This window comes from Homalodisca vitripennis, chromosome 8 (assembly GCF_021130785.1).
Source record: "Homalodisca vitripennis isolate AUS2020 chromosome 8, UT_GWSS_2.1, whole genome shotgun sequence".
Lineage (NCBI taxonomy): Eukaryota > Metazoa > Arthropoda > Insecta > Hemiptera > Cicadellidae > Homalodisca > Homalodisca vitripennis.
Window position 1 is genome coordinate 4,833,857 of NC_060214.1, and position 21,948 is coordinate 4,855,804.

At 37.3% G+C, this 21,948-nt stretch overlaps 1 protein-coding gene across 1 annotated transcript in view; it reads left to right on the plus strand.

Moving 5' to 3' along the window:
- LOC124367226 (serine/arginine repetitive matrix protein 1) overlaps positions 1 to 21,948 on the plus strand; it is a 341,596-nt gene that overhangs the window by 151,771 nt on the left and 167,877 nt on the right. The window contains exon 3 of the mRNA XM_046823902.1: positions 2,478 to 2,514. Coding sequence (XP_046679858.1) covers positions 2,478 to 2,514 — 37 coding nt within the window. The remainder of the gene's footprint in view (positions 1 to 2,477; positions 2,515 to 21,948) is intronic.

Here is a 21,948-nt window from a genome sequence, read left to right on the forward strand (position 1 = left end):
CGTCAGCTTTTGTTATACAGACAAATGTAAAAATTAATTTATTTACCTTCGTAATCTGAAAGGTTATAAGTTAAATTAGAAAAGTGAGGCCTAATATACATAGGTCCTTAATTACCGTTATACATATGATTATCCTGGAGATTTTTGTAAAAAAAGGATTAACTCAGATCGTACTTGCAAAATCTTGGTGACATTCTGGACTGGCAATTCAATAATCAGGAATCGAGTCACGGATAAAGTTCCCATTTCGGGAATCCGTTAGCCTGCCCTTGCAGCTGTGAATCAACGACAGATCCGTTAGAGAGTATAATCGGCCGTAGACATTTGAATGGGCGCCGCTACGGCAAATGTCACCGGAGGAACACTGGCAGAGGGATTCTGCACAGAAACCTTTATTCGTATAGTGAGTGCCAGTATTCACACACTTATACAAAAACCTGTTCAATAAATTACGTCTTTAATTTATGTCAAAATACAATTAAAATCCTCTCTTATCGGAAATCTAAACAAATTTCATTATTAGAAAGAACACTTTATTCGACTTACTGTAAAAATTACATGTAATTATGGAAATCAGTTCTTGTTTTTTGTGTCCAAAAAGGGAGCACTGCCGGTGAGAAGTAGCCTACTCAATCCCAATCTGTAACTTGTTATTACGCGATATAAGTAGGTTTGTTTGGGTTATCATAAATATGTTACAAGTAGTAACAAAGTTAAAGATAACCTCTACAAGCTCTTACGTGATCTGAGCTTGAATATATGTACTTCTATCGGGCATTTCCGATCGGTACTTTTCATTAAAAGTACGTAGTCCCTAACGTTTGTAGCCTAATAGTAAATAGTATAATAATAAATAATGGAGTGGCCTTACCGACATCGTTTTCTTTTGGAGACAGAAAGCAAGAACTGAACGTCATAATTACATGTAATTTTCACAGTAAGTCCAATAAATTCGCCTCTTTCTATTAATTTAGACTTTTTAGGTCTTCGGTTAGTACCAAAGTACCTATTTAGTTTATATCCAAAATAGCCATGCGAGCTATGTTCTCAGGGGTGGGAAGGGGGAGATGGAGTCGGAGCTGTTGTTTATCCGAGGATTTGTAACCTCTCTGACAGCAACAAACATGCGAGAAATAAACGATGGGGACAGCAGATCTACCGACTGCGCTTGAGTTTTTCGCTGGTTTGTCCTATTTTTTCGGTCTTGTTTACCATTACGCCCTTCGACACGCATATTTTTATTGTTTAATTTTTTATTACTCCTAATTGGTTACAATTTCCTTTATAGATGCATTGCAGAGAAGTGCGTAGTTCTCCCAGTTTGTTTGCGGCTGTATTGCAATTGTTACGCTTTAGTTCCTTTTAGAATCTTCAAGGAGTCAGTTAGTGACTCCTTGAAGATTCTAAAACGGGAATATAATTTCCTAGAACGATGTAGTTCGGTTAGTTTGTAATATTTTTTCCTCGTTCACGCATTCACGATGAGACTGATATATAGTATGTCTAGAGACATTTTTGGTTCTTCACCATTATTGCGGGATGCTGCGATTGGAAGATGCTGCCGTATCCAACGAATACAAGAAGTATAAAACAATAAATACTTTGGTAAATTTAATATTTTAATATTTAAATAAATATTAAATTAAAATATTAAAAAATTATAAATAGGCGTTATAATTGAGTACAAGATGCACAACATTATAGCATTTGATGTGGACAGTTTGAGAATGAAGAATATATCTTACTGTTTTCTTGGCGTTACAGAATCTTTATACGTTCTGTAAATCATCTGGAAATTATGCAATGGACGTTGCGTACCTTCTGCAACACTCCGTGAATTTCGGAGATACACACCGAGACAATAAAGTTAATCTCCAAAAGTGATAAATATAAAAGTTCGGCATATGACCTTGTAAGGTGCTAAAAGGCAATGGAAGAGCCAAAACGGGAAACGGGTAAAACCTCGCAAGCATACATCTGTACCTCCGATGACAATACACCTTAGACATCCTCATGGCGAATCTACCGGCGATGTGCGAAACCGTTTCTGGTAACCCGATCTGGCGGTTTTTTTCTAACCTGAGCGGTAATCGGAGCCGAGTCGGGCGGTGAACGGCAGCGGTACAGCGCCGGGCGGCCTCTACCTCAGACTTCAGTACGCAGCGACTAGCGCTCGTGGTAACTTCGCGTGGGCGCGCGCACACTCATTGCACCGTTGCGCGTCGTGCGAATTCGAATTCGTCTTGTGCGTCTTCACTTTGTGCGTTACTCGTTCAGAATCGTCGTCAGGATCTGTTTTTGTTTGTGGTTTTTGCTATGTGTGGTGCCCACTGTGGAGCGGTCTAATGGTGGTGATACTCATTGTGAACTCACCCTCAGCCGACACCCCCTACCAGAGCAGTCGTGGCGAGCAGCTCAGCACCTCTAACACTAACACTACCTCCATATCGTTTGTCTCATCCTCTTCTTCTTCGCAGGTCGATCCAGAGAATTCCTTCGCCACCACCAAAGAGGGTAAGTATCGTCTTTATTTGGATTGGAAGTTTCCTTATTACTTTAAGGCAGTAGAAGTTACGGTAATCTTTCGTGAATTTTGGGCATTTCAAAAGCCCGACACAGACTTCGTGTTATTTTGATTCTCGATTTACCGAAGTTTCACATTTCAGTGGGACGGTAATTGTTGGCAGATTTTGTATCCTCGTTGTATAACCGGGATTCTATACAAAGTCCTACAGACAAAAGCAGGTTCCTGAAAAGATAACACGAGTACGGACATGAAAATAACCTTTCACTTCTACCAATACAGGAGCCAATCTGCCATATTGATGTGGAATGAAACAGAAAACTAACCTCTGGTTGTGGTGCGACAGAGTGATTGGCTTAATAATTGGTTTTGATTTAACCGTGGTTGTAGCACACGCATTTCGGAATCACTGGTCATATTTTTTATACAGAAGAATATTTATAAAATTAGTTTTGCAATAACAAATGGGTAGGGTACGATAAGCGGACCCGGTTTTTTATATCGAAATTGGCAAACGATATTACTTAATCATGACCATCGATATAATCAATCGATACTGATTATTATTTTGAATTATTAACTTAAATAGTCTATATCAACAGCTGTAAACACTAAAATAATACACGTAGGGTAATATTTCAATTTTATATAAGTAATTTTAATCATTAAAAATGGCAGTCAATTTTAGAAGACTATACGACATTGCTTTGAAAGATGATAAAACATGAATAAAATATATTGCTTTTGTTGCTTCAACATGTTGGACTCCTACCAAAAACCCCATTATGTAAAATTTTTGGGAAAGAAACAACTGTAACTGTGAGAGGAGCAAATAAGGTAGTCTTCAGTTTTCCTAATTTTTGTTATAATAACTTCTTTGATCACTGTAAATATTAAATTCATATTTTAATTTAAAACATATGATTGTTATTGTGGACTATAGATACTTTTATATCAATTGATAGTCTAGGATTTGAAATACGAATATTAGGTATCGAGGACTACATTCTTCGATATAAAAAACCGGGTCCGCTTATCGTACCCTACCCTAACAATTTAAGATATTTTAAATAAGTACTGCACATACGATATACGAGGCGAGCCACCTTAACAGAGTTCGGCTGTCTGAAACACTGAGTTCCTGTTGTTAGACATGTACATGTTTATTCTTTATAAATCATCTTGGATGAATAGAGGAACCAGTCGCATCTGTACACTAAAAGGTTATTTTGAAATCGATTAAGCTAAGAAACACACCTAGTGTCTCTATAGCTTTAACAATTTCTAAGAAAATTTAAATTATATTTAGAATTGACCAAAATAACACGTGAGTTCTACACTTTAGGACTCTAAGGACTTTGGTAACTTACATCATAATCAGCTGTCAAGAGGTAATGGACTGTGATTTCACTAGATTTCTGATGGCTAGTGTTATGTAGAATTCAACCAAACTTCGCAACCAGTATACATTAGTCACTAACTTACGGTAGTATTAGCTGATATGCTTGCGACTGTGGTCCAGTGAGATCAGCTATTCTTAGATGCCAGGTGAGCTATTATTTATTTTAATTTCCAAGGACATTTCACTAGTTTTATGATAATCAGTATTGTAATGTAAAATATGTAGTGCAGTTCTGCATCTGCCATGACCTATAGGGAATTATTTTAAATAACCTCGTTACCCTTAAAATATGGAAAACATAATTAAAACATCAAACTTGTATTTTATTTGTAGATCTTTTCGATGATAGGTAAAATCTTATGGGGAATCGGATAGTCCTCTCTCGCTCATGTTAAATTTATCAAGATTGATGTAAATTTTTTTACAAAGTATAAAAGTTAAAATTGTGGTTTGTTTTATTTTAAAATTAAGCCTTGCTTTTTAATATGAGCAAATAGTTGTTATCATACAATAAGCAATAAAATAAAAGGTTCTTAAAGTTAATTCTTACGCAACAATTTTAAAGAACTTACTGCTAACATTTATTTTTTTAATTTTGGGAACCCCCTGCTTAAAATGCTAAGCCTGATTTGATGAAAAAAAATTACCTTGATCTCTTGAATGGTTCTTGAGAAAAGGTATATTGACCGTAAAAATAAATCTTTCGGAAATTGGACTTGTTGTAAGTCATAAAAGTAAATATAAATGTACATACATGCCTTAGTACATTCCTGTACTATATGGTAGGTTGTCCAGCTCTTCATAATGATCCTCAAGTTTATTTTCTTTGGTCTGTTTTATCCGTTTGTTTTTTTTAAATTTCTTCTACCGCTTTCCGAATTGTAATCTCATTAGCTATCTTCATACATTCTTCATTCAGAAACACCTGATTCCAGTGCACTTTTATACACGAGTTCCACCATGTAAGTACCTACGGATCAGGGTAGGGTTTGCCAAATCCTTGAATATAGGCTTTAATTGTTCCATGCATATGCTGCCAACATAACTCTTCAAATACCTTACTAGAGTACATGAAATTTGCATTGTGTAAAAGTCATATTCGTCAAAAAACATAAAATTTGGGATGCCTTTTGCACGCTCCTACGTTTTAGGTCGTAACCTTTTTAATTAGTATCGGAATTGAATAATCTTTGTGTCAAATTTGACCTAAAAGTAGGTATATTCAGTAAGCTAAGAAAGAACATATCGAATATTTTTTTTATTTTCACCATTCAATTCCCCTTGAGGAGTATTAAAAGTTATCGAGCCTATTGAAGACATACGAGTTGAGAGCCAGAGTAGATGTAGATCTGGCGGTGAGAACGATTACATCATTAAGAGGAATCCCGGCGTTACAAAATGTTTCCCTCTCGGCAAGATCAAAGTCCACTTTGTGTTTGCTGTGAAGAGGGAAATCGGTCGATAGTTATCAAAATTGACCTACTGGACGTGGCGGCGTGACGAACGTTAGGGTACCTGTTATGTATGAGTGGCAGATGGAGGTAACAATAACAGCGCATCACCGATTTGTCTCGCTTCTTTCCTGACTGGCGCCGCACCACGCCGGCCACTTCTTTCTGTCTCAGGAACCGACCACAAGTAGGGCAGAGATGTACTTGTATTTACCGGAATAAAGTTGCAGATAAGTGTATTTATTGCAGTTTAAATGTAGCAATGTGTATTTACTGAAGTTTATGCGGATGCAACACGATAAATTACCAGAAATACTTCAGTGTTATTTTCACTATAAAAATGAGTTGCAGAAAAGATTTTAAGGATGAAGGAATTTGTAGCCATGCTTTAGGAAAACCCTTTATTGAGTTTTCCGCCAGTTCGGTTGGATATAAATATCTCACTGTAATGTAGTTTACGTGTTGGCGGTCGTTCATATTTTAGTCTGAGAGAAGGCGAGACGTGTTATTGTGAATATAACCAGTTTTATCAAACTTAAGAACTTTTTGAAGTCCATGCTAAAATAAAACTTTTAAAGCTTTTTCGGATATTTTCAAAATTTGTTTGGTCATCGATCTGAAAATATATCATAACGGGTATTATATTCTGCATTCGTTAATATTTCGTCTAAACAATTTAACAGTTAATTTGCATTGAATATCAAATTTTCTTACTAAGTAAATAGTTCTACTTCAAAACCTTTCAGAATGTATATGTTGTCACTAAATGAATGTTTTGAGTATATATGCTTGAAGACCAAATACCTGACAAACGAATTATAAGAGGCAATTCGCCAGAGGAAACATTGCTCACCGGACGCAGAACCTGCACTTCTCACACACGCACGCTTTTTTCCGCGTCATTTTCGGAAGCGTGTTAAGCTTGGCCACATAAATTATCCCACTGATTGCTATACATTCTTTCCCGACTCCGTGACCGCTGTTGTGCTCGTAATGAACCAATTATTTCCAAAAATAACCCGGTCATGCTTTAGACTTGCCGCGGTTTGTATCATTATTGATATACGCCTCTGATATCACTCTAACTATACTTGTTTATGATGTGAATTTTCAGTAGAATGTATCAACACATAGGAAAACGTAATTTATTAATTAATATTTGTTTATACAATAGTATCTGTACAGAGACGAAACTGAGCCCACAATGATCTTCTCGTACCTTTTTATTGAATTAAAATGGTTAAATACAATACTGTTCATTAATTAAATAACACATTTTATTTAAAAGAGCTTTGATATAAATCACTGAATGAAAGCAGAAAGAATAGTGGTAAGATAGAAAGAGGAGGAGAGCTAAACAGATTTTATAAAAAGAGAAGGAGATAATTATATTTGGCACTTTTAATTTTTATACTGTGTATAAATATTGGATAGTGGAATATGGATTTTAGGAATAGAAGAATGTGGCAGGTCAGATAGATGTTCCAGTGATACGTCTTGTGAACGTGAAAGCGAAAGTGAGATGTGAATGGAAGCACTGACCTCGACTGGACTGCGAGTGAATGGCATGTCGCACCTTGAACACTCCACTGTACTGTGGAGTAGGTGGTAGTGGATGTGGCAGTGGCAGTATGGGAAGATAAGAATGTGGCAGGTCAGATAGATGTTCCAGCGATATATCTTGTGAACGTGAAAGCGAAAGTGAGCTGTGAATGGAAGCACTGACCTCGACTGGACAGCGAGTGAATGGCATGTCGCACCTTGAGCACTCCACTGTACTGTGGAATAGTTGGTAGTGGATGGAAGAGAATGGTAGAGAAGAGTAGGTGGTGGAAGTGTTCAGTGAAATTATGGGAAGAGAAGAATGTGGCAGGTCAGATAGATGTTCCAGCGGTATGTCTTGTGAACGTGAAAGCGAAAGTGAGCTGTGAATGGAAGCACTGACCTCCACTGGATAGCGAGTGAGTGGCATGTCGCACCTTGAGCACTCCACTGTACTGTGGAGTAGGTGGTAGTATATGTGGAATGTGGAATTATGGGAAGAGAAGAATGTGGCAGGTCAGATAGACGTTCCAGCGGTATGTCTTGTGAACGTGAAAGCGAAAGTGAGCTGTGAATGGAAGCACTGACCTCGACTGGACAGCGAGTGAATGGCATGTCGCACCTTGAGCACTCCACTGTACTGTGGAGTAGGTGGTAGTGGATGTGGCAGTGGAATTATGGGAAGAGAAGAATGTGGTAACGAAGTATTAATCAGAGCCTCTTGAAGGTCTTATGTCTATGAAGGCCTGCCTCATTCTGAATGGACGTACAATGTTTTAAAGTCTAAGATGAGTAAAGAAGGAACTGAGCTGTTGAAATGGATTCTTGTTATTTATTACTCTCAGTCAGTGCAGCGAGTTAACTGACGTGTCCATACACCACCGGCATTTCGTGAGGACCATCCGTCGTCTATTTTTATCACGTCGTTTACCGCATAATTCCTTATAGTTATGCAGGAAAAACCCAATACTAAGATTTGAGTTTAAATCAAGTGATGTCCTAATTATCACTTTCATATAATGTATTAATATTACGAGTTTAGTAAAACCTTGTTATTAAATTTGTAATCACCAAAACTTTCTAGGAAAACTAAGAGTTTAAATAGAGACCATTTAAACTAGTATTAGATGTCAAAATTAGAATTAGAATACTAAAATTTGCGTAGAAACTTAAAATCAGGTGTTTTATAATAACTTTTTGTTACAGTAGGAAAGGTTTGTTAAAGTCAATAGAACGGAAACTAATACAACTACTTAGGCTGTAGTTTCTCTAGCAGTGTTAAGCTCATCATTAAAGCATATGTTGCTACAGGGTCATCTGATTCTCAACACAAATGTACAAACGTTCATAAAAACTTCTATTAACATCCGGACACTTTCACACTGACGAAGAATTCAAAAACAGAACACTGCGCTATGGAAACTGAAAAATTGGTAAAACGCGATGCCGAGCTCTCTTAAGCGACTAATTAATAACTTGAGACTAGGTGGTTCATATTAGAGAAAGCCTTGTGAACTAGTCCGATTGCCTGAGATATTAGTAATTGGGCAACGACCGAATCTAGGCTTTCACGCGATAGACAGGGTTACTCGTATTACTCTCTGTGGTACCATTATAATATGTGCTAGAACTGTACGATATGGAGATCAAGTAAAGTTCTCGACATGTCTCGAGATATATACTAGACATGGTTACTGGTATTACTCTCTGTTGTACCATTATAATATGTGCTAGAACTGTACGATATGGAGATCAAGTAAAGTTCTCGACATGTCTCGAGATGTATACTAGACATGTTTACTCGTATTACTCTGTAGTACCATTAATATGCGCTAGAACTGTACGATATGGAGATCAAGTAAAGTTCTCGACATGTCTCGAGATGTATACTAGACATGTTTACTCGTATTACTCTGTAGTACCATTATAATATGTGATAGAACTGTACGATATGGAGATCAAGTAAAGTTCTCGACTTGTCTCGAGATGTATACTAGACATGGTTACTGATATTACTCTCTGTGGTACCATTATAATATGTGCTAGAACTGTACGATATGGACATCAAGTAAAGTTCTCGACATGTATACTAGACATAGTTACTCGTATTACTCTCTGTTGTACCATTATAATATGTGCTAGAACTGTACGATATGGAGATCAAGTAAAGTTCTCGATATGTCTCGAGATATATACTAGACATGGTTACTGGTATTACTCTCTGCTGTACCATTATAATATGTGCTAGAACTGTACGATATAGAGATCAAGTAAAGTTCTCGACATGTCTGGAGATGTATACTAGACATGTTTACTCGTATTACTCTGTAGTACCATTATAATATGCGCTAGAACTGTACGATATGGAGATGAAGTAAAGTTCTCGACTTGTCTCGAGATATATACTAGACATGGTTACTGATATTACTCTCTGTGGTACCACTATAATATGTGCTAGAACTGTACGATATGGAGATCAAGTAAAGTTCTCGAGATGTATACTAGACATGGTTACTGATATTACTCTCTGTGGTACCACTATAATATGTGCTAGAACTGTACAATATGGAGATCAAGTAAAGTTCTCGAGATGTATACTAGACACGGTTACTCGTATTACTCTCTGTGGTACCACTATAATATGTGCTAGAACTGTACAATATGGAGATCAAGTAAAGTTCTCGAGATGTATACTAGACACTGTTACTCGTATTACTCTCTGTGGTACCACTATAATATGTGCTAGAACTGTACAATATGGAGATCAAGTAAAGTTCTCGAGATGTATACTAGACACGGTTACTTGTATTACTCTCTGTGGTACCACTATAATATGTGCTAGAACTGTACGATATGGAGATGAAGTAAAGTTCTCGACTTGTCTCGAGATATATACTAGACATGGTTACTGATATTACTCTCTGTGGTACCACTATAATATGTGCTAGAACTGTACAATATGGAGATCAAGTAAAGTTCTCGAGATGTATACTAGCCACGGTTACTTGTATTACTCTCTGTGGTACCACTATAATATGTGCTAGAACTGTACAATATGGAGATCAAGTAAAGTTCTCGAGATGTATACTAGACACGGTTACTCGTATTACTCTCTGTGGTACCATTATATTATGTGCTAGAACTGTACAATATGGAGATCAAGTAAAGTTCTCGAGATGTATACTAGACACGGTTACTTGTATTACTCTCTGTGGTACCACTATAATATGTGCTAGAACTGTACGATATGGAGATGAAGTAAATTTCTCGACATGTCTCGAGATATATACTAGACATGGTTACTCGTATTACTCTCTGTGGTACCACTATAATATGTGCTAGATCTGTACAATATGGAAAACAAGTAAGTTCACGACATGTCTCGAGATATATACTGGACAATGTTACACGTATTACTCTCTGTAGTACCACTATAATATGTGCTAGATCTGTACAATATGGACAACAAGTAAAGTTCTCGACATGTCTCGAGATGTATACTAGACATGGTTACTCGTATTACTCTGTAGTACCATTATAATATGCGCTAGAACTGTACGATTTGGAGATCAAGTAAAGTTCTCGACTTATCTCGAGATATATACTAGACATGGTTACTGTATTACTCTCTGTGGTACCATTATAATATGCGCTAGAACTGTACGATATAGAGATCAAGTAAAGTTCTCGATATGTCTCGAGATGTATACTAGACATGTTTACTCGTATTACTCTGTAGTACCATTATAATATGCGCTAGAACTGTACGATATGGAGATCAAGTAAAGTTCTCGACTTATCTCGAGATATATACTAGACATGGTTACTCGTATTACTCTCTGTAACACCACTATAATATGTGCTAGATCTGTACAATATGGAAAACAAGTAAAGTTCTCGAGATGTATACTAGACACGGTAACTTGTATTACTCTCTGTGGTACCACTATAATATGTGCTAGAACTGTACAATATGGAGATCAAGTAAAGTTCTCGAGATGTATACTAGACACGGTTACTCGTATTACTCTCTGTGGTACCACTATAATATGTGCTAGATCTGTACAATATGGAAAACAAGTAAGTTCACGACATGTCTCGAGATATATACTGGACAATGTTACACGTATTACTCTCTGTAGTACCACTATAATATGTCCTAGATCTGTACAATATGGACAACAAGTAAAGTTCTCGACATGTCTCGAGATGTATACTAGACATGTTTACTCGTATTACTCTGTAGTACCATTATAATATGCGCTAGAACTGTACGATATGGAGATGAAGTAAAGTTCTCGACTTGTCTTGTCTCTGTGGTACCACTATAATATGTGCTAGAACTGTACGATATGGAGATAGTTCTCGAGATGTATACTAGACATGGTTACTGATATTACTCTCTGTGGTACCACTATAATATGTGCTAGAACTGTACAATATGGAGATCAAGTAAAGTTCTCGAGATGTATACTAGACATGGTTACTGATATTACTCTCTGTGGTACCACTATAATATGTGCTAGAACTGTACAATATGGAGATCAAGTAAAGTTCTCGAGATGTATACTAGACACGGTTCTCGTATTACTCTCTGTGGTACCACTATAATATGTGCTAGAACTGTACAATATGGAGATCAAGTAAAGTTCTCGAGATGTATACTAGACACTGTTACTCGTATTACTCTCTGTGGTACCACTATAATATGTGCTAGAACTGTACAATATGGAGATCAAGTAAAGTTCTCGAGATGTATACTAGACACGGTTACTTGTATTACTCTCTGTTGTACCACTATAATATGTGCTAGAACTGTACGATATGGAGATGAAGTAAAGTTCTCGACTTGTCTCGAGATATATACTAGACATGGTTACTGATATTACTCTCTGTGGTACCACTATAATATGTGCAAGAACTGTACAATATGGAGATCAAGTAAAGTTGCCGAGATGTATACTAGACACGGTTACTTGTATTTCTCTCTGTGGTACCACTATAATATGTGCTAGAACTGTACAATATGGAGATCAAGTAAAGTTCTCGAGATGTATACTAGACACTGTTACTCGTATTACTCTCTGTGGTACCACTATAATATGTGCTAGAACTGTACAATATGGAGATCAAGTAAAGTTCTCGAGATGTATACTAGACACGGTTACTTGTATTACTCTCTGTGGTACCACTATAATATGTGCTAGAACTGTACAACATGGAGATCAAGTAAAGTTCTCGAGATGTATACTAGACACGGTTACTTGTATTACTCTCTGTGGTACCACTATAATATGTGCTAGAACTGTACAATATGGAGATCAAGTAAAGTTCTCGAGATGTATACTAGACACGGTTACTCGTATTACTCTCTGTGGTACCATTATATTATGTGCTAGAACTGTACAATATGGAGATCAAGTAAAGTTCTCGAGATGTATACTAGACACGGTTACTTGTATTACTCTCTGTGGTACCACTATAATATGTGCTAGAACTGTACGATATGGAGATGAAGTAAATTTCTCGACATGTCTCGAGATATATACTAGACATGGTTACTCGTATTACTCTCTGTGGTACCACTATAATATGTGCTAGATCTGTACAATATGGAAAACAAGTAAGTTCACGACATGTCTCGAGATATATACTGGACAATGTTACACGTATTACTCTCTGTAGTACCACTATAATATGTGCTAGATCTGTACAATATGGACAACAAGTAAAGTTCTCGACATGTCTCGAGATGTATACTAGACATGGTTACTCGTATTACTCTGTAGTACCATTATAATATGCGCTAGAACTGTACGATTTGGAGATCAAGTAAAGTTCTCGACTTATCTCGAGATATATACTAGACATGGTTACTGTATTACTCTCTGTGGTACCATTATAATATGCGCTAGAACTGTACGATATAGAGATCAAGTAAAGTTCTCGATATGTCTCGAGATGTATACTAGACATGTTTACTCGTATTACTCTGTAGTACCATTATAATATGCGCTAGAACTGTACGATATGGAGATCAAGTAAAGTTCTCGACTTATCTCGAGATATATACTAGACATGGTTACTCGTATTACTCTCTGTAACACCACTATAATATGTGCTAGATCTGTACAATATGGAAAACAAGTAAAGTTCTCGAGATGTATACTAGACACGGTAACTTGTATTACTCTCTGTGGTACCACTATAATATGTGCTAGAACTGTACAATATGGAGATCAAGTAAAGTTCTCGAGATGTATACTAGACACGGTTACTCGTATTACTCTCTGTGGTACCACTATAATATGTGCTAGATCTGTACAATATGGAAAACAAGTAAGTTCACGACATGTCTCGAGATATATACTGGACAATGTTACACGTATTACTCTCTGTAGTACCACTATAATATGTCCTAGATCTGTACAATATGGACAACAAGTAAAGTTCTCGACATGTCTCGAGATGTATACTAGACATGTTTACTCGTATTACTCTGTAGTACCATTATAATATGCGCTAGAACTGTACGATATGGAGATGAAGTAAAGTTCTCGACTTGTCTCGAGATATATACTAGACATGGTTACTGATATTACTCTCTGTGGTACCACTATAATATGTGCTAGAACTGTACGATATGGAGATCAAGTAAAGTTCTCGAGATGTATACTAGACATGGTTACTGATATTACTCTCTGTGGTACCACTATAATATGTGCTAGAACTGTACAATATGGAGATCAAGTAAAGTTCTCGAGATGTATACTAGACACGGTTCTCGTATTACTCTCTGTGGTACCACTATAATATGTGCTAGAACTGTACAATATGGAGATCAAGTAAAGTTCTCGAGATGTATACTAGACACTGTTACTCGTATTACTCTCTGTGGTACCACTATAATATGTGCTAGAACTGTACAATATGGAGATCAAGTAAAGTTCTCGAGATGTATACTAGACACGGTTACTTGTATTACTCTCTGTTGTACCACTATAATATGTGCTAGAACTGTACGATATGGAGATGAAGTAAAGTTCTCGACTTGTCTCGAGATATATACTAGACATGGTTACTGATATTACTCTCTGTGGTACCACTATAATATGTGCAAGAACTGTACAATATGGAGATCAAGTAAAGTTGCCGAGATGTATACTAGACACGGTTACTTGTATTTCTCTCTGTGGTACCACTATAATATGTGCTAGAACTGTACAATATGGAGATCAAGTAAAGTTCTCGAGATGTATACTAGACACTGTTACTCGTATTACTCTCTGTGGTACCACTATAATATGTGCTAGAACTGTACAATATGGAGATCAAGTAAAGTTCTCGAGATGTATACTAGACACGGTTACTTGTATTACTCTCTGTGGTACCACTATAATATGTGCTAGAACTGTACAATATGGAGATCAAGTAAAGTTCTCGAGATGTATACTAGACACGGTTACTTGTATTACTCTCTGTGGTACCACTATAATATGTGCTAGAACTGTACAATATGGAGATCAAGTAAAGTTCTCGAGATGTATACTAGACACGGTTACTCGTATTACTCTCTGTGGTACCATTATATTATGTGCTAGAACTGTACAATATGGAGATCAAGTAAAGTTCTCGACTTATCTCGAGATGTATAGTAGACACTGTTACTCGTATTACTCTCTGTAGTACCACTATAATATGCGGTTGAACTGTACAATATGGACAACAAGTAAAGTTCTCGACATGTCTCGAGATATATACTAGACATGGTTACTCGTATTACTCTCTGTGGTACCACTATAATATGTGCTAGATCTGTACAATATGGAAAACAAGTAAGTTCACGACATGTCTCGAGATATATACTGGACAATGTTACACGTATTACTCTCTGTAGTACCACTATAATATGTGCTAGATCTGTACAATATGGACAACAAGTAAAGTTCTCGACATGTCTCGAGATGTATACTAGACATGGTTACTCGTATTACTCTGTAGTACCATTATAATATGCGCTAGAACTGTACGATATGGAGATCAAGTAAAGTTCTCGACTTATCTCGAGATATATACTAGACATGGTTACTCGTATTACTCTCTGTAGCACCACTATAATATGTGCTAGATCTGTACAATATGGAAAACAAGTAAAGTTCTCGACATGTCTCGAGATATATACTAGACATGGTTACTCGTATTACTCTCTGTGGTATCTCTATAATATGTGCTATATCTGTACAATATGGAAAACAAGTAAAGTTCTCGACATGTCTCGAGATATATACTGGACACTGTTACTCGTATTACTCTCTGTAGTACCAATATAATATGTGCTAGATCTGTACAATATGGAGATCAAGTAAAGTTCTCGACATGTCTCGAGATGTATACTAGACTTGGTTACTCGTATTACTCTCTGTAGTACCACTATAATATGTGCTAGATCTGTACAATATGGACAATAGGTAAAGTGTTCCACATGTCTCGAAATGTATACTAGACATGGTTACTCGTATTACTCTCTGTAGTACCAATATAATATGTGCTAGAACTGTACGATATGGAGATCAAGTAAAATTCTCGACATGTCTCGAGATGTATACTAGACATGGTTACTCGTATTACTCTGTAGTACCACTATAATATGTGCTAGAACTGTACGATATGGAGATCAAGTAAAGTTCTCGACATGTCTCGAGATGTATACTAGACACTGTTACTCGTATTACTCTCTGTAGTACCACTATAATATGTGCTAGAACTGTACGATATGGAGATCAAGTAAAGTTCTCGACATGTCTCGAGATATATACTGGACACTGTTACTCGTATTACTCTCTGTAGTACCAATATAATATGTGCTAGATCTTTACAATATGGAGATCAAGTAAAGTTCTCGACATGTCTCGAGATATATACTAGACATGTTTACTGATATTACTCTCTGCTGTACCATTATAATATGTGCTAGATCTGTACAATATGGACAACAAGTAAAGTTTTCGACATGTCTCGAGATGTATACTAGACATGTTTACTCGTATTACTCTGTAGTACCAATATAATATGTGCTAGATCTGTACAATATGGAGATCAAGTAAAGTTCTCGACATGTCTCGAGATGTATACTAGACATGTTTACTGATATTACTCTCTGCTGTACCATTATAATATGTGCTAGATCTGTACAATATGGACAACAAGTAAAGTTTTCGACATGTCTCGAGATGTATACTAGACATGTTTACTCGTATTACTCTGTAGTACCATTATAATATGTGCTAGAACTGTACGATATGGACATCAAGTAAAGTTCTCGACATGTCTCGAGATATATACTAGACATGGTTACTCGTATTACTCTCTGTTGTACCATTATAATATGTGCTAGAACTGTACGATATGGAGATCAAGTAAAGAACTTATTTATAAAAATTATTTGTCTTGTCGGATAACTTAAACATATTGATAAATCCTTGCAATTTTGCCTCTTGTAAATGTTCTCAGAAAAATGAAATTGATTTTACAATTATTTATATTTCAGAAGTTAATATGCGTATGGAATTTAGAATTGTTGCTCTCAATGCGCATGTACCATGACTTCCTCCCACTTTGCTCGGGTGTGAATTGGCCGAGCAAGCGATGACCTCGCTGTGACCTCGGCCAAGGTCAGTTATGCAAACATCCACAGCAGTCTATCATTCGGCAGTACAGCTCGGGCGGGTCGGTGCTTTGATGTTCACTTTCTCTGGGTGATTTGCTCGAGCATATTTTACTCATGGCTCGTGAAGTAAAGAATACAAATCAAATCCAAGCACATTAAAATAAACCGATACAGGCGAGTAAGTAAGGACTCCCCAAACGTAACTTTTGACCTTTAGGCCAAAAATAATCAGTGTTCTTCCTTGAATCATGAGAATTTCAAGTGTACTAAGTTTCAAGTCTTTAGAAACTTTTCAAAGTTATTGCACAGACGGACGGACTGACAGCGACAAGATTACTAAAAATAAAGAAACTATAAAATATCTGCTTAAAACGTTAATACGATGTAAACAACTACGTTTCTTTGGATATGTAAATAAAATATTCTTTAATTTTTCTGGACACTGGAATGCTTTATGCCTGATCGTTCTTAAGTTCCAGACAAAATTAGGTAGTAGATTTTTTACAAAAATCGCGAAAGATAAACATCGTAATTGGGAATGTGACATATATTTTCCAAAAAGGTGCATTTTTGTGGAAAAATCTATCAGTTTATGCTTAAAGAGGAAAGAATACACTTGTGTGGAGACAACATTTATTTATTATGATTTAATTCTCTGACCTCTAAATTGAAACTGCAGGAGTTAAACGTGGAAATCATCAGCTATATTATGTAGCTCAAAAGACATAACAGACAAGTCAAGGCTAATACATGACAGAGCCAGTCTGCACAATGTACACCGAGTTTCATTATTCAGCTAAATACTCCATCTATAACTACATACTTTTATTATTGAATATCAGTAAGCTACATGTCACTATAGTTATGTCATTGCAGTAATAGATCTCAGAACAGACAAGTCAAGACTACTACATGACAGAGCCAGTCACTATTCATAGTAATTTATCATTTCACTAGCAGGAGTAGTCACGAGACATTGATTCTGCTAATAACACCACTAAACCTATTGCTGAGTTTATAAATATCGATATTTGGATGGTATATTTGCAGTTCCATTAAGGGAAATGAAAGTAAATATTTGTAAGGATAAGGCGACCTAACCCTACTGAAGAACCATAAAACTTTGGTTGCACTCACGAAACAACAGCGTATATACGTATAAAACAAAATGTGCTCGAACAACTAGTGTACAGCCCAATGGTAAAGGCCACTTCACGCCCGACGCCCATCCATTTACTGGACGGATTTTTTTGCATTGGACGTCCACGGGGTACTACCTCATATCGCTAATGTCCATTCAACGGATGGATGGACGAATTTGTTTGCGTCTTGTCTTTCAGTTAAGTTGTGATTTCCGTCAGGGAAACAATGAAATAATGTAATTTGGTGTACCTTGGTGAAGCAGTGATTTTGTGAGAAGTGTTCCATAGATTGCTGCTAACAGTTCCAACGGTGGTGACGAAATACAACCTTACTGCCTTCAGAACATTGGGTACATCCCATCAATAAAAAAAAATAAACTGTTTGGAGAATTCTACCAGTTAAAAGGTGATTTAGAGGGGGCGAAGAGATATTCAGACGGTGATTTAGATGAAGAAAAAAACATTTCGAAGGGGTTTTGACATTTGTAGAGGATGATATAAAGAGCAAAGACAGGAAATCGATCACAAGCAGATAACGGCTAGCTGTGTGCTTGAGGCAAGCTTTTTAAACTATTAAAAATATGAGAAATCCTAAAGATATTTTTTAATTAGTATAGGAAAAAACATAATTTTACACATTTATCGTAACTCAAAATTTGTATTTTACTTTTACAATAAATGTATTATTATGTATTTGATTTATTACGTCTTTTTCACCATTTTAATAAAAAATGAAACATTGAAAATATTGTAAAATGTTACAGAACATTGTTACCAAAACAAAAATGCTACTATATGCCAATAAATGTGTCAAAAGAGAGTAAAAAACCTGACAAAGTCCTTTAAATTAAGGAATTACAAAATGTATATATAGCAAGGAGTTTCAAATAAATTGGGTAACATGTTCAGCGACCAATAAAAATACCACGCGGCTAGGGACTAGTAGGGTGGTGTCTGTTGAAGTGATGCCATGAGCATGCTCATCTGAAAACGCTAACGTATATAAAAATCACTCGACGAGCGAATCCAAAGCATCCATCAACTGGACGTTTTTTCGTCCAGTGGATGGATGGACGGCAGTGTGCGGCGTCCCATTTATTTAGTAGGCGAGGTATTTTTTTTTTTCATTTGTATTGAATTAAAATAAAAATGTTTAAAGAGTGATAAAGATCGAGGATGTACACTAAACACTGGGAGGTCACGTCGAGAAGAGTGGATGGTAAACTATTACACGTAGTATATAACTATTATTGTACTATGTGAGAGTATTAGGCTTGAGGGCCGAGAGTGAATTTATTGATTATCTACTGACTTGTGCTGACCTTCTTTTGACTTCAGTTTGCATTTCCTGCCTCATTAAACAGAACAAAGGAAAGAGTCGGCACAATAGAAGATTGTTCTGATAAAAATGGTCAGAGGAAGGTTTGAATTTACTCTCACAAAACCAGGATCAAAGTTCTATTTTCTTAGACAAGTATTCTTCCAAACACATAAAACTTCTTCTGGTATCTAAATACGGAGCGTATCTCCAGGAAGCTAGGGAAAGTTCTGACTGTCCGTGGACGAATTAAATTATAAATTTAAATCTTGCATCAAAATTCATTTCTGCAAATGGTAAGCTCGAATGGGCTGATGATGCAGGTTCCTGCATGGAAATTGAGGTCTAAATGACCGCTGGATATCGCGAGTATGAATTGAATGATATCATCGCAAGTACACATTAAAGTATACTTGTTGCACGACAGGCGATAAGGCGTATTCCTCCTAACTTGTATAAAAATCACTTACATTGATGAGAATCCATTCGATAAAAACCAACAGTAATAAAATTTGTAAGCATGAGTAGTTAATTATTACTTCCTAATGTAAAACCTAATTGTAACTATACTTAAATAACCAACCATAATACACTGTTCTTTTACTAACTATACCTTAATATTACAACGTAATTACAGTGCTTATTTGGACAGTGTGACTCGGATGTGGATCGTGTGATGAGTCACGTCCTTGTCTAAGTATTACATCATGCTCGACAATAGCACGTCACTCCCTCACTGCACAGTGTGTCTCGGATGTGGATCGTGTGATGATTCACGTCCGTGTTTGAGTATTACATTATGCTAGGCACTTGTACGTCACTCTCTCACTTAACAGTGTGACTCGGATGTGGATCCCATGATGAGCCTTGTCCTTATTTAAGTTTGACATCATGCTAGAGAATAGCACGCAAATCCCTCACTAGACAGTGTGACTCGGATGTGGATCGCGTGATGAGGCACGTCCTTGTCTGAGTATTACATCAAGCGCGACATTTATACTTCACTCCGTCACTGGACAGTGTGACTCGGATGTGAATCTCGTGATGAGTCACGTCCATGTCTGAGTATTACATCAAGCCCGACAATAGTACATCACACCCTCACTGGACAATGTGACTCGGATGTGGATCGCGTGATGAGTCACGTCCATGTCTGAGTATGACATCAAGCGTGGCATTTATACTTTACAACCTCACTGGACAGTGTGACTCGGATGTGGATCTCGTGATGAGTCACGTCCTTGTCTGAGTATACATCAAGCGCGACATTTGTACTTCACAACCTCACTGGACAGTGTGACTCGGATGTGGATCGCGTGATGAGTCACGTCCATGTCTGAGTATTACATCAAGCACGACAATAGTACTTCACACCCTCACTGGACAATGTGACTCGGATGTGGATCGCGTGATGAGTCACGTCCATGTCTGAGTATGACATCAAGCGTGGCATTTATACTTTACAACCTCACTGGACAGTGTGACTCGGATGTGGATCTCGTGATGAGTCACGTCCTTGTCTGAGTATACATCAAGCGCGACATTTGTACTTCACAACCTCACTGGACAGTGTGACTCGGATGTGGATCGCGTGATGAGTCACGTCCATGTCTGAGTATTACATCAAGCACGACAATAGTACTTCACACCCTCACTGGACAATGTGACTCGGATGTGGATCGCGTGATGAGTCACGTCCATGTCTGTGTATTACATCAAGCCCGACAATAGTACATCACACCCTCACTGGACAATGTGACTCGGATGTGGATCGCGTGATGAGTCACGTCCATGTCTGAGTATGACATCAAGCGTGGCATTTATACTTTACAACCTCACTGGACAGTGTGACTCGGATGTGGATCTCGTGATGAGTCACGTCCTTGTCTGAGTATACATCAAGCGCGACATTTGTACTTCACAACCTCACTGGACAGTGTGACTCGGATGTGGATCGCGTGATGAGTCACGTCCATGTCTGAGTATTACATCAAGCGCGACAATAGTACATCACACCCTCACTGGACAATGTGACTCGGATGTGGATCGCGTGATGAGTCACGTCCATGTCTGAGTATGACATCAAGCGTGGCATTTATACTTTACAACCTCACTGGACAGTGTGACTCGGATGTGGATCTCGTGATGAGTCACGTCCTTGTCTGAGTATACATCAAGCGCGACATTTGTACTTCACAACCTCACTGGACAGTGTGACTCGGATGTGGATCGCGTGATGAGTCACGTCCATGTCTGTGTATTACATTAAGCCCGACAATAGTACTTCACACCCTCACTGGACAATGTGACTCGGATGTGGATCGCGTGATGAGTCACGTCCATGTCTGAGTATTACATCAAGCACGACAATAGTACTTCACACCCTCAATGGACAGTGTGACTCGGATGTGGATCGCGTGATGAGTCACGTCCATGTCTGAGTATTACATCAAGCACGACAATAGTACTTCACACCCTCACTGGACAGTGTGACTCGGATGTAGATCGCGTGATGAGCCTTTCCTTATTTAAGTTTGACATCATGCTCGACAATAGCACGTCAATCCCTCACTGGATAGTCCCATGTTCACAAAAGTAGTCTGTTACTTGATCAGTTAAATTACATTTAACAAGTTAATAATACCACAGGTGAATTGATAAGGCAGTCTGGAGGAAAAAAATTGAAATGGGTGCGGCAATGCTCCAAATCCGTAACCACTAAGTTTTATTGTCATTAGGATTTTATTAAATCATTCCTTCGTGAACAAAAACAAAAAATGAGAGCTCAGAAAAAAATATTTTAATACGTACACAGCCGCATGTGTAACTGATTCACAGGCTCTCTCTCTCTCTATATATATATATATATATATATATATATATATATATATATCTTATATAT